The 15,230-nt window shown below is 38.3% G+C and overlaps 1 protein-coding gene across 1 annotated transcript in view; it reads left to right on the top strand.

The window, feature by feature from the left end:
* pcxb (pyruvate carboxylase b) overlaps positions 1–15,230 on the top strand; it is a 203,517-nt gene that overhangs the window by 94,446 nt on the left and 93,841 nt on the right. Inside the window, exon 10 of the mRNA XM_051114648.1 lies at positions 4,243–4,425. Coding sequence (XP_050970605.1) covers positions 4,243–4,425 — 183 coding nt within the window. The remainder of the gene's footprint in view (positions 1–4,242; positions 4,426–15,230) is intronic.

The raw sequence follows: 15,230 nt of genomic DNA, 5'->3' as shown, positions 1-15,230 counted from the left end.
AGAGGTGAAAAGCAGAAAAGAAGAGAGATATGATCTTTTTAAATGTAAATCTTTCTAATAATTAAATCTTTTTAACAGTTACAGTGAAATCTTTAAATTTAGTGCATGAAGTGGATGTAAAACCATATTTTGTAGGAATTAAATTGAATGAGCTACTGCAACATTTGTTCATATCTCAAGTAAACATATGGGCTAGAATCTTAAATACCCAGAAACTCATTTTTCTCCTCTTTTTTTATATTTTCTGGGCAGTGTTAAGGTTAACTCCTTTTGTTGATTTGTCTGAGTCCTGTCAAAAACTACAATGCCAGAATAATCTAAGGATGCACATGGACACAATCTGAGGACACATTTAGTCAGTTTCCAGAGATATAGACCTCTATAATTCAAAAAAATTCACAAAACTTTACAGTGGTGATAAAAGAAATTGGCGTTTAACCCCACAGCACCTTATTCACAACATCCACAGTATCTGTTCTTTTACAATGGCTATTGTGGTAATATTGTTCCCTTTTTCATTCTGCATGGGTCCCGATGATTACTGCTTATGGCTAATTTTTTAATTGGAATTGCTTGAACAGTCTTTTCAATTGTGTAGGCAAAAGTGTGGTAGTATCGTGCTCTGGTGAACTCGCAGGTAGTGCAAAGGGAGAATTTCTCTGCCAGCACATTGAAAGAGAAATCACAGCTAATTAGACATTTAACATTTCAACCAAGTTTATGTGCTGGGGTTAGAAAGAAAATCAAGACTTATATTCAAAAACCAGATATTTATATTTGAGTGGTACTTATTCCATGGGTCCATGTGAAATGTATGTTATGGCATTCCGGCATGTTACTATGTTACTATGCCTTGGCTATGCAATGTCCCTGAGGGTTACTAGGTGGTTACTTACTACCCAAAAGTAGTGAAAGACCCCTTGACTCTGAATATATGAAGTAGTAATGCCTCAGTAACCACAATTTAATATACAGTACATGAAATTCCCATTTAAAACCTTTGTCAGATGCTGAATAGTCTTAGTCAATGTCAAGGATGTTTAACTGCACAAGACTTTAATTACCCTTATACCCTCAAAGGGATTCTAGGGTACATGTTTGAATGTGGGCATGAAACTTAGCAATTGTGTATATGTATTAATCAATATGATCAGTGGTGTTTTGTAAAGAACTCTGAAATTAAGTCGTTTTTGAAATGTGCTTTCAGACGAGTGTGTGTGTGTGTGGGGGGGGTGCTTTGTGAAGATGTAATTGCCATTAAACCAGTAGAAGACAGAAATTAGATTTGGCATCCTCTGAGGATGAAGAGAGGGGAAAAGTTTCAACAGAAAATGAATGACAGAAAATTTTAATGATGTGGAGGATTGTACGGATAGTGGGGTGGAAGGAGAGCAAAGAAAGAAAGAGAGGTGAAACTTGCTGGGTCGCTGTAATGTAATAATGAATGTAACAGGCTCCATACAACTCATATGAAAGGTACGATTCTCCATAATGGTCAGTTTCCCTGCTCTCGCTGAGCTGCTTTTGATTATGAGGGAAGCAGCTCTTGAGAAGCAGCTCCTGTGGATTGCAGACATCACTAATTGCCTTAAGGGCATCTAGGTACCTGGATCTTGGCTGATCAATACAGTCTAATCATTGAGCCTTGATGATACCCCGATTAATGTGTGATTGGAGATAGACCACTTGCTTGTCTGCTCTCATTTATTGATTTTAATTTTTGCTTTCGTTTTCTATACACAAAAAGTTTTCAGTGTTAGGGAATAAGTGTGCATCTATGCGAAGAGTAGACTAAGGCAGTCAGTTGAATATAATACTTAATCATAATTTATCTTATATTATTTGTCACACTAGTGCATTCATTCTTTTTTAATAGCTGGGTTTGGCAGTTTGTTTGAAAAACACTTAGAATAGAATATATGTGCGTTATGCACGAAGGCAAGACAAGTGTTGAAAGGTATCGACATTGCCTATCTGGATTTGCAGTCCAATTAACATTTTCATTTACATGTGCATTTATGTATTTTGAAAAACTTAAGCATATGTGCAGTGTCATTATAAAAGTGCTCTTGTAAAAATACACCTCACAGCACTGCGCATACAAGATATTTTTGAATCTGATTGGGAAGGTAGTTCTCATCAAGTGTTTACATGTGTTTTGTTTTTTTGTCCTATTGATCGTATTACTTCAGGTCTTCACTACCCCTTCCAATCCGATAAAAAATTCATTCAGATCAAACTCAATAGGATTGACTGAGGTATTTACATGAAGAATTTTCAATCTGATTGAGCCGTCAATCTGATTACTAATGGATTATTTGGGTGCATGTAAACATAGCTATATTTGAGTTATGGCTGAAATTGTGTCTGGTAGACTGTAAAATATAAATTTGCCGTGACTAGAATTTTAAAAAAGTAAAGTGTGATAAAGGATATCAAACCAATCAAAATTCTCTTTTAAAAAATCAAGCTATTTTGTTCTCACATTCTTTGTTGGCACAGTTGGCTTTGTAGAGCAGTGTTGTTTTCTGACAGTTATCGCATTAATGCGAGATGTCTCCTGGAGGGCCACCTTCCTGCAGAGTTTAGTGCCAACCCTAATTAAACACACCTGAACCAGCTAATCAAGACCTTCAGCATCTCTAGAAACTTCTTGGCAGTGTGTTGGAGCTAAACGCAGCAGAAAGAGGGCCCTCCAGGAGCAGGATTGGACACGCCTGCATTAATGTTTCCAAGAATAATGGTGTGTTTTATGCTTGTTGATTTGTGTTGATATAAATCTAGATATAAATACTATAACAAACCCCTAACAGATTTAAATTGCTGTTAAATGTCCCACCTTAATTTGAAAACCTCCTTTTAGGGATGTCCTCATTTGTAAAAACCAGCATAGCAATAGATTTTTGTAAAAAAGAAAAAAAAAACTGTTGGTGGTAGAGGTTTGTATCAGTGTTGGAAAATTGCTGAAAAACCGACCGGAGAGACGTAGTTCTAATATCACATTAGATAAATGTGTCAGTTGTGTTAAAAGCAATTAACACAAACCGTTTCCTAATCACTGGTGTTAATGTATTTTGTTCATTTTGACAAACCTAGACATAATCAGACATAACTGAATCCTTTCATACATTATAGCTTATTGTATGTTCCAGTCACAATGTAGTTATTTTAAACAAATAGCAAACAAAAAATACAATTTAGACATGTCTGAGCACCAGTTCAGCATTACATTAAAGTAAAAGCAGTGTTTTAATACCCATTTCTGCACCCCTATGACATTTCTTTCTTGTCCTTCTTTTATTCACAAATGTTTGTCTGATTAGAGTACTTTATTTGAGGAGAGAATGACCTCAGCAAGTACTGGCATAGTTGGTTATGTAATGCGATTATTTTCTACTAATATGTGCCACAGCAGGCTGATTGCAGCATAAATAATGCAGGCATGCCGAGACTCACGACGCTCTACAGCACATAGCACTGAAGCACATAGCCATGAAATGAAAAATGAAAACATTAAAGCTTTATTAAAGTGTTGCTTTAATTGTAGCTGAGGCAGTTTATGTCCATGTGTGTGGTTAGGCTTTAGAGCCACTGTGACCAGTAGGGTCCTGAGAGAGCAATTTGGCTGGCTCAGTCGTGGCAGTTTCTTCAGAGCGGCTGCAGGAGCTCTGATAACAACACAGCTGTTTCACAATTCAAACTTAATGACGACAACGACAATGATGACGTGTGTTTCATGTTTATTCTGACACTTTCAGTTCTCCTAAGGCTCACAAATTTGTGATTTTATAATGGTATTTAATGTATTGTATCGTGTATATGGAAATACTATGATAAATGTATAGAACCCATTGTATTGCCATTTAAATAATATACTTTTACATTAAACGGCACATTAAAAAGCACACAATCTATTGACTGAAAAGCCTTCCTAGTTGATTGTATCTGATCATTATGATTGACACATATCTCTCACATAACTCTCTAAATATACTGTAGTCATGCTCACTTTTGTTCCACAAAAGTAGAATTATCACTAGAAAGTGCTGGAGTGGTGGTTTAATGTATTTGCAAAAACTAGACATGTTATTATTTTTTTGTCATTTTCAGCCTGACTTATTTAACAAACTGTGTCAACACTGTGCACTATAACTGTATTGTTATAGTTAGACTCATCCTTATTCTAGTAGTATTTCTCCTGGTTTATTCTTTCATCTCTATTTCTTTTCCATCGTTCAACAGGTGTTTCGCAGTGGAGAAGGTATGGGTATTCGTCTGGATAGTGCGTCTGCGTTTCAGGGAGCTGTCATCTCCCCTCACTATGACTCACTGCTGGTTAAAGTCATAGCCAGCGGCAAAGACCTCCCCACCGCCGCAACCAAAATGCACAGAGCACTTACCGAGTTCAGAGTTCGTGGTGTTAAGGTAGGTGTAAAATTGATCCTTTAGCAATTGGCTGCTTTAATGGCACCCCCGAGTGTCACATGCAAGGTTGGCTGGTTATCACCTGTTTTAATGCTATAAAAACATCCATTCAAAGGTAATTGTGTCTGAATGATAATGCTATCAGGAATTGTAGACCTTCTTAGTCATATGTCAAAGTTTTCACCGAAATGTTTTGTTTTATCTGGTATTTTTGGTTGAATTTAGCGATTTATGTTTACCTGTGTCAACTGAGAACACATTTAGGCTTTGAGGCTCCCTGACTTCTAAAAATTTCGAACTCTTTTGTATCAGACGAGCCCTTTGACAGTGGCGCTGTTTCAAAAATCCACAGAAGCTCAAGGGATCAGAGGTTCCTAAGACATAAAGGCACCTTTTGATAGAGATCTGAGACTGTCTCAACCAAGCGCATACAGATATTACAAAGGAAAGGGACTTTTTTAATAGACTGTTGACTAATAATCAGGCCCGAAGGACAGAAAATAAGGTACATGACAATAGATTTGTTTGTCCAAGCTGAAAGCAAAAATTCTGCGTAAGGTTACACAACCATAGTCAGTCAGAATGTATTTGTTGTGTAGTTTGCATGTGGAACGAGATTTGGGCATCTTTAAGTTGCTGTCAGCATGCTGATATTATTTAAATCAAGGGCTTGGTGACTCAGATCATTTATTAGTCACTGTTGCTGTTGTTGTTATTGCAGTCATGCCTGTTTATCACATGCCCCAAAGCATTTTGCGTAACAGTCTAAACTCTTAGTCGGCTGTCATATTTCAGGGTTATGAATCTCTTGAAATAATCAAGATTAGCCAGCTATTAAGTGCTCATCATCATGTCATTCAGGCTTCTTTGGATATTTCCCGATACACAGTTTGTACAATTGTACTCAGTTTGCATTTGTATTTGCGTTTGTATTTATTTATTATTTTTTAACGTGGCTGACTAGTACTGGCTTTTTCATGCCCGGAATGGCCATATTTCTGATCCCCATAAATCTCTTTCTCATTTTTTTTTTTTTACACAAGTCATACCGTACTGACAGAGCAGAGCTAATTTCATCAGCCGATCAGACACCATCTAATTAGCCAGAATGAATTCCTTTGCCTGCAATATTTCAGCTGTGCAATCTCTCTGAACACTCGTTAGCTTTGTAGACAAGATGTCTGAACACCAGATCGTACTGACCTGAAAACTATTTAAACAAATGTAGTGTGTGTGCATAAAGTTGGGAGTGAATGGACATAAGGAAGAGAAAAGACAGGGTTGGGGGTGCGCGATGTGGCAAAACAGGCAAAAGAGCAACACAGTGGGAGAGATGGTAACTGTAAATGACATGTGAGTTGGTAGTGCCCATAGCAATTGTCACCAACAAGCATGTCTTACTAAGAAGAGGCACTGGTTGCAGTGCTTTTCGCATTTGGGAGAGAAGGAGAAAGACCTGTCAATGCCGAAGCTGAAAACCACCTCCACGCAATGCAGCAAGCCCAGAGCTTTAACGGTCACTGCACACTGCTCAAAACAAAAGTGATTTGTTTTTATTTTGCAAAGTGTTGAAATGTATATATCGCAGAGGATCCCATTAATCATGAGTGAGTGGCAATAGCTTGCAAATGTATTACAATTTATTTGATGTTATTTTCATATCCAAGGAACAGTTTACTCTTTTAAATATTTATAGAACATATAGTATAATGCTTTGATAAAAAGGATTAATCCTTTTACATCCTTTTATCTACAATTTCGCATTTCAAATAAAATGTCACAAAGCAGCTCCTTGGCAGAAAACGTTTGTAATAAGTATTAAAGTGTAAGTATAATAAGTAATTAAGGTAGGTTTAAAGTCCCTAATTAATGTCAATTTAGTATTTTCTGTTATCTGATCTAAAGAGAGAACTATTTACTCCTAATAGCAAGTCCTTTACTCCTGGTTTAAATTACTATGTGTCAGTTAGTTAACAGTGGGTAAAAAGCACTTACTTAAAAGTTACAATTGAGAGATATATAGTCACAAATTCATGAGTTATCATTCTATTTGAGTTATCATTCTTAAAAAAAAAAAGAAATCTTTTGTAATTTACTTACTATGATATTGTTACATATACACTATACACTCCCAGTCATAAATTTTTAAACAGTAAGAAGCTTTTTAAAGAATTCACTTCTGCTCACCAAGCCTGCATTTATTTGATCCAAAATACAGCAAAATTGGTAATATTGTTAAATATTGTGTTATTGTTAAATATTGTTAGTAAACTGATATTTTAAATAGTACAAATATTTCAGTGTTACTGTTTTTCCTGTATTTGGATCAAATAAATGCAGTCTTGCTGAGCAGAAGAGAAAAAAGATTAAAAATCAATCAAAAACTTTTGACTGGTTGCGTATTTTTTTAATTAAAGAAAGTATTTTATAAGAAAATATTTTAAAAAAATATTAGTAACTAGTTTTGATGACCATTAACGTCCATTGTTTAAACAAAAACATGACATTTCTCAAAATTACTTTTATATTTCACAGATGTAACAAAAAAAAAATTGAGTAAATGATGACAGAATTTTAATTTATATTTGTAGACACAAGAAAAAAAATACAATTGTGGTAAAGTAGCAATTCATAGAAATTAACTCACAATTGGCAGCTGTAAATAGAAATGCAAAAGAAAAAGCACACCACTCCTTAACCCAACATTTATGGTGCTCACTCTTTCAGCCTATGAATGGCTTCTTTATAGTTGTCTCTGCAAATTACACTGGGATATAGGAGAAAGTATTTTAACACTAAAAACCAAACGCTTCACCTTCAAAGTATGAAAATATTACATTATAAATCATCAGATTTTGTGCAGAAATTCAATTTGTGAATGTGCCACATCTGATGTGATCTGATCAGCTGTGCCTTTAGGGTTTTCTGTACAAATGAAAGTCTTCTTTAGATGTACCCACAAAAGTGCAAATTTGCTCTCTTCTCTGGGAGTGGAGATATGGAGAGCATGAAGACGGCAGCATGTGAGAGACTGAGGAGGAGAGAGGGATGTGCTGAAGTAGCAGTCTAATATACTTGAAAAGGTTTCCGAGCTGAAAGCTTGTCTGTCTCTGGCGTTTCTTGCTTTGAGCCATTTTTTACTTGGTTTTGATGTGACTTGTTTGTTTGCAGGCGTATTTTTGAGAGATGATGCTATGGTTGAAACATGATTGCAAGGACAACGAGATGAGTGCAGGAGAGAAGGAGGAATAGCAAGATAAGGGAAAAAGAGGGGAAGCTTTTGGTGAAGTGGATCTTTGAAGAGAGGCCATTCAGGAAGCATTAAATCAAAGCCAGATGGTCTTCTGATGTGCCTCACACCTCAGTCTCAGTCTGTCTTTACATTTTCTTGCTTGTTCTGTTCTTCCTGGCATGTTTTCCCATCTTTGCATCTAATCATCTCTTTTAACCATTATCTGCCTTTCACTGCTATCTGGAGACACTTTATGAACAGAAGGCAGAAATCACTGAACTTTGGAGATAGAATAAGATCAGACTGCAGTGTATAACTATAACACAAGCTCATGGAAAGTTAGGCAGCCTTATCTGTGCTTGAAGTGCTTATCTGTGCTGAGAAAATGAACTGTAGAATAACACTCACATGAAATAGATCAGTAGGATCACTTGAGCTTAAAGGGTTATTTTCCTCAGAAATGAAAATTCTGTCATTATTTCTCAGAGCGTGTGAGCCAAGCAGAACAACAGCAATCCCCCCTCCTGCTTAAAGTGCTCTCTAATCACTCTGTTCTAGCTCCACTCCAGGTTTTCCACTTATCATCATATTTTATGCTCGTGATGAAGCATATATCATCTTGGAGCGAATGAGAACACCAGTACGCCGACTCATGCCCACTCTGGAGTGCGCACAAGGACACTAACTCACCCTCATGTTGTTCCAGACTTTTGCGACTTACTTTTTTCAGTGAACCTCAAAAGGAGAAAGTTTGAAGAATGTTCATGCTGCTCTTTTTAGGTACAGTAAAATTGTATTGAATTTTTGTGACCCACTGAAAAAAGTAAGTCATACAGACTTGGAACAAATGATAACTTTGAGTGACATTATCCTTTTAAAGATCACAATTAATGGTGAACTAAGCCAGCTTGGTAATTGGTTTATTAAGCACTCCAGTTATTCACTGGCTTATTGACATGTTTGATTAAACTCTCACTCATTCACGGGTGAAAACATATTTAGTCATGAGAACATAAGTTAGTCAAATGAATCAATCATTATTGGAAATCTGTTTCTGCCTCTCATGTTCAATTCCATCAGTCTTTGTAGGATTTGACTTGATCTTCAGCTGATGCTTCATGCATTTAATTGGCTTATGTGCTGCATTCATTTAATTGGCTCTTAGGTAAAGTTGGTGCATATGCAATTGTTTGTGTGTGGTTTGAGTTCTGTGATTTATGTGTGTGTCTTGTGCATAAAAGGCTTTGAGATTAAACATTAATGAGAATTGTTGCAGTCACAGAAAGATCAGACAGAAAAATCGTTAAGGAATACATGTATCATTCATATCAAAAGAGCCAAGAACTCAGCAGAGAAAGAGAGCAGGGAGAAAAGTGGGAGGAAGAGGGAAATTGAGAGATGAGAGTAGGAGGAACAGGCACAATAAGATGGAAAAAAGCCTTTGGAGAGGAATAGAGGGGGAGAGATTCGTTTTAGGCAAGATACAGTAACACTGAGAGTGTGAGTAATGGTCTTACACTCCGAACAGCTGTTTCCTAAAGAATCACATCAGAAGTATACGGCCTGAATCTCGCACGTACTGCACGCTCACACGGATCAGAGTTAGAGTTGAAGTGTGTCATTTTTCTTCTATTCCAGCTTAATATGCAGAGACAACTGTAAGTAAGCCATTTATAGGCTGATTTCTCTGAAAAAAAGTGTAAACACTGGCTCTGCGACTCTATCAAACCTTTGCTGTTTGTTATACCAATGGCGCAGAGGACTTGTTTAGTGACAGTAGTTGCAGACAGACAAACATCCACCTTAAGGGGTTATTTCACCCCAAAATTAAAAATCTGTCATTATTTAGCCCTTTCTATGCCTTTCTAAACTTGGTTGACTTTCTTCTGCTGAATTCACACACAAAGATGTTTTGAAGAATTTTAGTAACCTTTGACCTCCATTGTAAGGCATTTTGTAAAAATGTTATATAAATTCATTTGTGTATAAACTATCCCTTTAAGACATAATTTCTATGAAATTGAGTTAAAAATAAATCTTAAATTGACCCATTAATCAGTAATTACATGATTGCTAAAGATAACATTCACTTCTAAGCAGTGAGTTTGTGTTTGTTTACCTAGTTACGTGCTTAAGAGCTGAACACCTTCCAGTAAAGCGTTCTGTCACACACATGCACACATATATGCACATGTTGAAGAGGGAGGAGTAAACAGAGCTTTGAAGCTTAATGGGGATTTTGCGGTTGGGAATTGCTGTGACCGCCTTTGAAAGCAGCAACAAAAAGTCAAGATTGAGAGAGAGAGGGCTGAGTGGGTAGATGGATAAGGATGAGTGGAAATCCAAAAAGAGGGATAAAAAAATGTTTTTTGTAGGTTTGAGCTTTTATGCCTTGATCTGAGGGGTTTCACTGTACTGGGCTGGATGAGTGTATCAAGGGGGAATCTGGACAGCGGTGGCGTTTTAAGCATCCAACATCAAAGAGTGCCGGCATCTATTCCTGCGATACTTGACACACAAACTCATATTCCAGCCAAAGTGCTAACCATATGGATAAGCCCTTGAATCATCGGCCCACTGCACGTTATTCTTTTAATTCTGTTTATATATATATTTAAACATTAAATTTTAAGGGGTCTACTGAAGCATTGATGATGATAGAAAATATTGTATTTGTTTATATTGTTTATATAATTATTCATGTTTTTCTTCCCTAAAAGTGTCTCAGATACACCAGACTTAGGTATCTCATAGGTAATCAAAATTCTCTTTTCCATCAGAATCTTGAGTTATCCCGAAACTGTTGGCTATGTGGTTTTCCATTTCCATCTTTAAACATCCTGCTTGTCACTGTTTAAACACCTCGTCACTGTTTAGACTCTGTTCACACCGTTTTCACCGTTGTTTGTTGTCATGGTCACTGATTTGAGTTCGTCATTGTTCAGGTGTGTTTCATTAATTATCCTCATTTGCTTGTGTATTTAAATTCCAGTCTTTTCAGTTTGTATTCATCTGGTATTGTTAATGTCAATGTCTACATGTGTCACTACCTTCCTCTATGTTGGATTTATCTTTGTGTGGATTAATTAAAGACTGTTAAACCTTCTTCATCTTCGACACTGTTAGAGCATGACAGTTCACCTGTCCTGCTCTCAACCCAGAGCCCAGCCAAACATCACCCCTCTGCGTGGAGCTACAGCTAGAGCCCATCGCAGATGGAGAGCCAGCAACCGTTGAGTCATCGCCAAGGGGAGCGACAGGGCTGAGGATTGCCAAGAGCCCACAGCCTGATTTGTCGTCTGACCAGGTGCGAGAGCCGGCAACAATGTACACGACAGACGATGAGACAGTGGAGCACGAGAGCGCGGAGGAAAGCCCCACCCACTGTACCACTACTGAGGGTCAGCTGAGACAGGACTCGGGAGATTTAATAGACTTTTATTCTGAGGTTCTTCTTCCATCTGAAAGAGTTGGTCTGTTTGTCTACTTGGTCTGTTTGTCCCGTCACAAACATGGAGGCCGGTTATGTTTTGTTTGTCAGCCCTGAAATGTCTGCCCATATTGGAATACCTGTCTGTCCCATCATGACCATGGAGGTCGTTTCCCTATCGGAGTATTGGGTATTGGGAGTCATGAGGAGCACACACCATCCTGGAACCCTCTACCTGTCATGATTTCCCACCCACCCTCCCTCTCCTGCCTCCTCATATCATCACTGTTCCATCAGCCTTGCCATCTTATGCCATTTTGCTGCTGCTTCCTTTCAGCCTCTCAGCTCACCCTCAGCCCACCATCTGTGTGGTGGGATTGCTATGGGTCTGCCAGTATCCATCGGCATAGTGGCTGTAGTATCCCTTGTCTCCGCCTCAGGCCTCTGAGTCCCAGACTCTGTCTCGGCCTGTTGACCCAGCGGCTTCATCATGGCTCCTAGCTCCTTCCTCTCCGCCGTGGCCTCTCAGTCCACCAGCTCCACCGGGCTCCCTCTTCCCTCTGGCTCTGCCTTGGTCAGTCATGGACCATCCGCCACCTCCAGACTCCACTGCACCAGCTTCACCTTATCACTCTGTCCCTCTGGCTCTGTCGGGCTTCTCGTTCCCTCCAGCTCCACCTTGGTCCTCTGTCACTCCGGCTTCACCGCGGCCTTCTGGATCCCCACCTGTGCCTCAGTCGCCTTAACCATCAGCTCCACCTTGGCCCTCCGGATCTTCTCCATCACCCTGGCTCTGCAGCTCTTCATCTCTGCCCTGGGCTTCATCACCACCGGTTCTGCCACCTACAGCCGGCTCCCTGGAGTTGTCAGCCCTTTCTCCACCATGGCTTCTCCCTCCATCGGCTCCACCAGGGGCCGTCTTCCTGGCTGGGCTCTGGAATGTCTTGAATGATCTTGAGACCCACATTGTAGTGCTGCCAAAAACATGCAGGTGTTACAGTAGGTGTCCTTTTTAGACCCTGAACCAAATGCAGGTTTGTTTTTCATCCTTTTATCACCTGCGACTGAGCCAGAAAGATAATTTTGAGGTGCTAACTTTTCAGTGTTGTTGTGGTGTTTTAATTTTTACTGAGGCTTATGATTTTATGACTGGGAGGTTAAAGGATAGCCTACACTGAAGACATAAATAATTTTAGTAGTGTTCCACAGCCAAAAGAAAGAGTGTTTTCAGCCAAAGGTCTCAGGGCAGTAGGAAGGTAGTAGAAGGCACAAAGAAAAACAATAGAGAGGGAACCAAAGGTGAGGGTAAGAAAGAGAGATAGCAGTTTTAATGATCTTCCTTTTATATCTACACCTCAATTATACTCTCTACTTCAACCGGAGACACAGACAAGGTGTAGGAGATCATTACACTGCTCAGCCTTAAAGGTCGACCTCCCTCAAAAAAACACACAAAACCTCTTGTAATCTCTTCTCATCCTCTAAGGCTTCTGTTTCCTGTTGCCTTAGAAAGAAGAAGAGAGAGGGAGCCCACATAGAATTCATAATGAACATGTTAGTTAAAAAAAATAAGGTGACAGAAAGGTGGCTAGATAAAGTGTAACTGTAGACATGCACATTACTCCAAGCTCAGTCATTACAGATAATTAATACTAAATTGTAGAATGGATAGATACTCATCAGCTGCATTACAACTGGGATAGAGAGGCACTCCAGTATAAACCATCTGAGCTGTTTTTCCAGAACAAGAGTTGCTGCGAAACTCGCATCTGAGAGTGGCAGAACTCCCTTGAGTAGCAACCCTCTTCTGTAGAAATGGAGCATAATTGATCATTTCATATTCAACACCCCAAGCATCACCTCATGAAAGAGAGATATGGTGAAGTTATCCACACATCCACAGATGTGAAGAATGAACCAAGCATGGTTCCTGCTGCCGCTGCAGACAAAGACAAGATTTAAAGGGTGAATGGTCATCCTCTGTATGCACTGCCTTTTCTGTCCTTGAGGAAAATTCTCTCAATACATTTAAAGCAGACTGCAATTACTCTCAAGTAGGTAATATGACTTACAGTTGTGTATTTATACGGAACTCTTTTATAAATATTGGAACATTAATATTTACTTTCACCCAATTTGGCCACATTCCATCATTTGCAGTATTTCATACAGAAAGTACATTACGGTTCAAAAAGGTTTTTTTTTTTTTTTTTTTTTCTTTCTTTTGAAAGATGCCTCTTATGGCTCTCAAGGCTCCAGCTATTTAATCCAGCTAGTTAGACAAGAATATCTCCAATTGAGGTGTTGTGTTGCTGGATGTAATAATGAACATAGTGGTCGTCATTTACTCCCGACATCTGAGCCGCTGAAGATGCAGTGGATTACGTTTGTTTGAGTATGGAATGCACCTCCCGATCTACATATATCAGTCTATGTTCACGCAAATCATTCGTGATCCAGCTTCACTTACAGCAGAAGTGAGTATAGTTTTTTTTTTTTAATGAATCTTTGCAATCGCCTTTCCTAATAATGTGCTAGTTAGCAAGTTTTGCGGCTAAACGCGGCTAAATGCGGCTAAAGTAAACAGAGAGAAGAGAGGGGCCAAAGCATGTTATAGACTTTTCATTAAGACCCTAAAGAATCATATCAACTTGTGGAAAATGGGCATCCGATGACCCCTTTATAAAACTATTACAATATTAAATAGCTGCTTTCCATTTTAATGTATTTTATAACATAAGGTATAAAATACATTTTAAATCAATCAATCTATCTTATTGACCACAGACCTTTAAACAGTAGTGTAATATTTCACTCATGTAAACCATTACTTATTTTATGAGATTTCCTTTTTAGTATTCTTGTTTAGATTTGTATTGCAAAATAAATCAACTAAACTCTAAATAAATCTAGCTTTATTTTCAGTGTGCATCTTCTAGCCAGAGACAGATGATAGAAAATAGCAAATAGATGATGACAAAGCTGTTCTGTCACAACATCTGTAATGTATGTTTGTAACTAATTAATTCTGTGCCTTCCCAGATGCATGGGAAGGGCTTTGGAAAAGCAATGAGTAATTTTGTTTTGCATGCACACTTAAATTTGTGCATGACTCCAGATTCACAGGCACCCCACACATCTGTCCTGTGTTGTGCTGTTCGGTGGGCATGAACATGTAGGAGAGGTTACTCTGAGGTTACAGTGAAAACTGAAGATGTTAATTGAGAAAAAAGACTCTAAATGTGTATCTTCAATGATTGTTGGTGATGTTTTGCTATGGCTGATTAAATTGATTGCGTTTGATGTCACACTTGTTAATTGTCAAGGCAACAGTTCTTGATTGAAATGGAAATGGGACTCTCTTTCCTCCATTGTTTTGTTCCTTGTGTTTTCCTTCACATTCTTCTTTAACAATTTTATCCAAGAATTTACATAGTTCCATTTATTCTCAATTATTTGTCCTTCTACTCATTCTCTAACTGCTTTCTCTGCTTTCCCTGTCTCATCTAAGTCTTTGTGATTAGCAGTCTTATTTGAATCCGGTCACCACTGTCATCTCTAAATGATGTATTTTCGCTGGACGCATGTCCTTGTTTTATTCATTTTCATTTATTTATTTATTTAGTTTGATGTGACTGCTAAGTGCCTCTCTGTCAAACCCTATGTTATTTGCTGTTAACAAATTACGCCAGGCCACCCAGAATACTGAAAGCCAGCATAAACAAACCATTAGCTGACAATATGTACAATGTGTGGACTTGTAGTTAAGCAGAGGGTTTTGATTAAAGCACCCTGTTCAGGTTTTCTCTCTCTCTCTCTCTCTCTCTCTCTCTCTCTCTCTTTCTCTCGACTACTATGGGCAAAAGCTTCAGGCATAAGGGCTGCTGGCATTGGAGCTTGTAACAAAGAGAAAAATCAATATAAATGAGGAAGGATATTTCCTTTCAAGGGGCATAAAAGCTCCTAATCTGGGTATAAATAAATAAAGTTAGCTGTTGTTAAGATTTAGGACAATCCTGACAAATTACCAGAGATGGCTTGAAAGGGAATTGGAGAACTACACCTGAGTTTTTTTTTTTTTTTTTACATTATTTTATCATAGAGCTGTAAGACATCTTACTAAACTCAAGAGAACCTAAAGAG

The sequence above is a fragment of the Labeo rohita genome, chromosome 7, assembly GCF_022985175.1.
Source record: "Labeo rohita strain BAU-BD-2019 chromosome 7, IGBB_LRoh.1.0, whole genome shotgun sequence".
Lineage (NCBI taxonomy): Eukaryota > Metazoa > Chordata > Actinopteri > Cypriniformes > Cyprinidae > Labeo > Labeo rohita.
The sequence above is the reverse complement of the archived record's forward strand: the minus strand, read 5'-3'. Positions and strand labels throughout refer to the sequence as shown.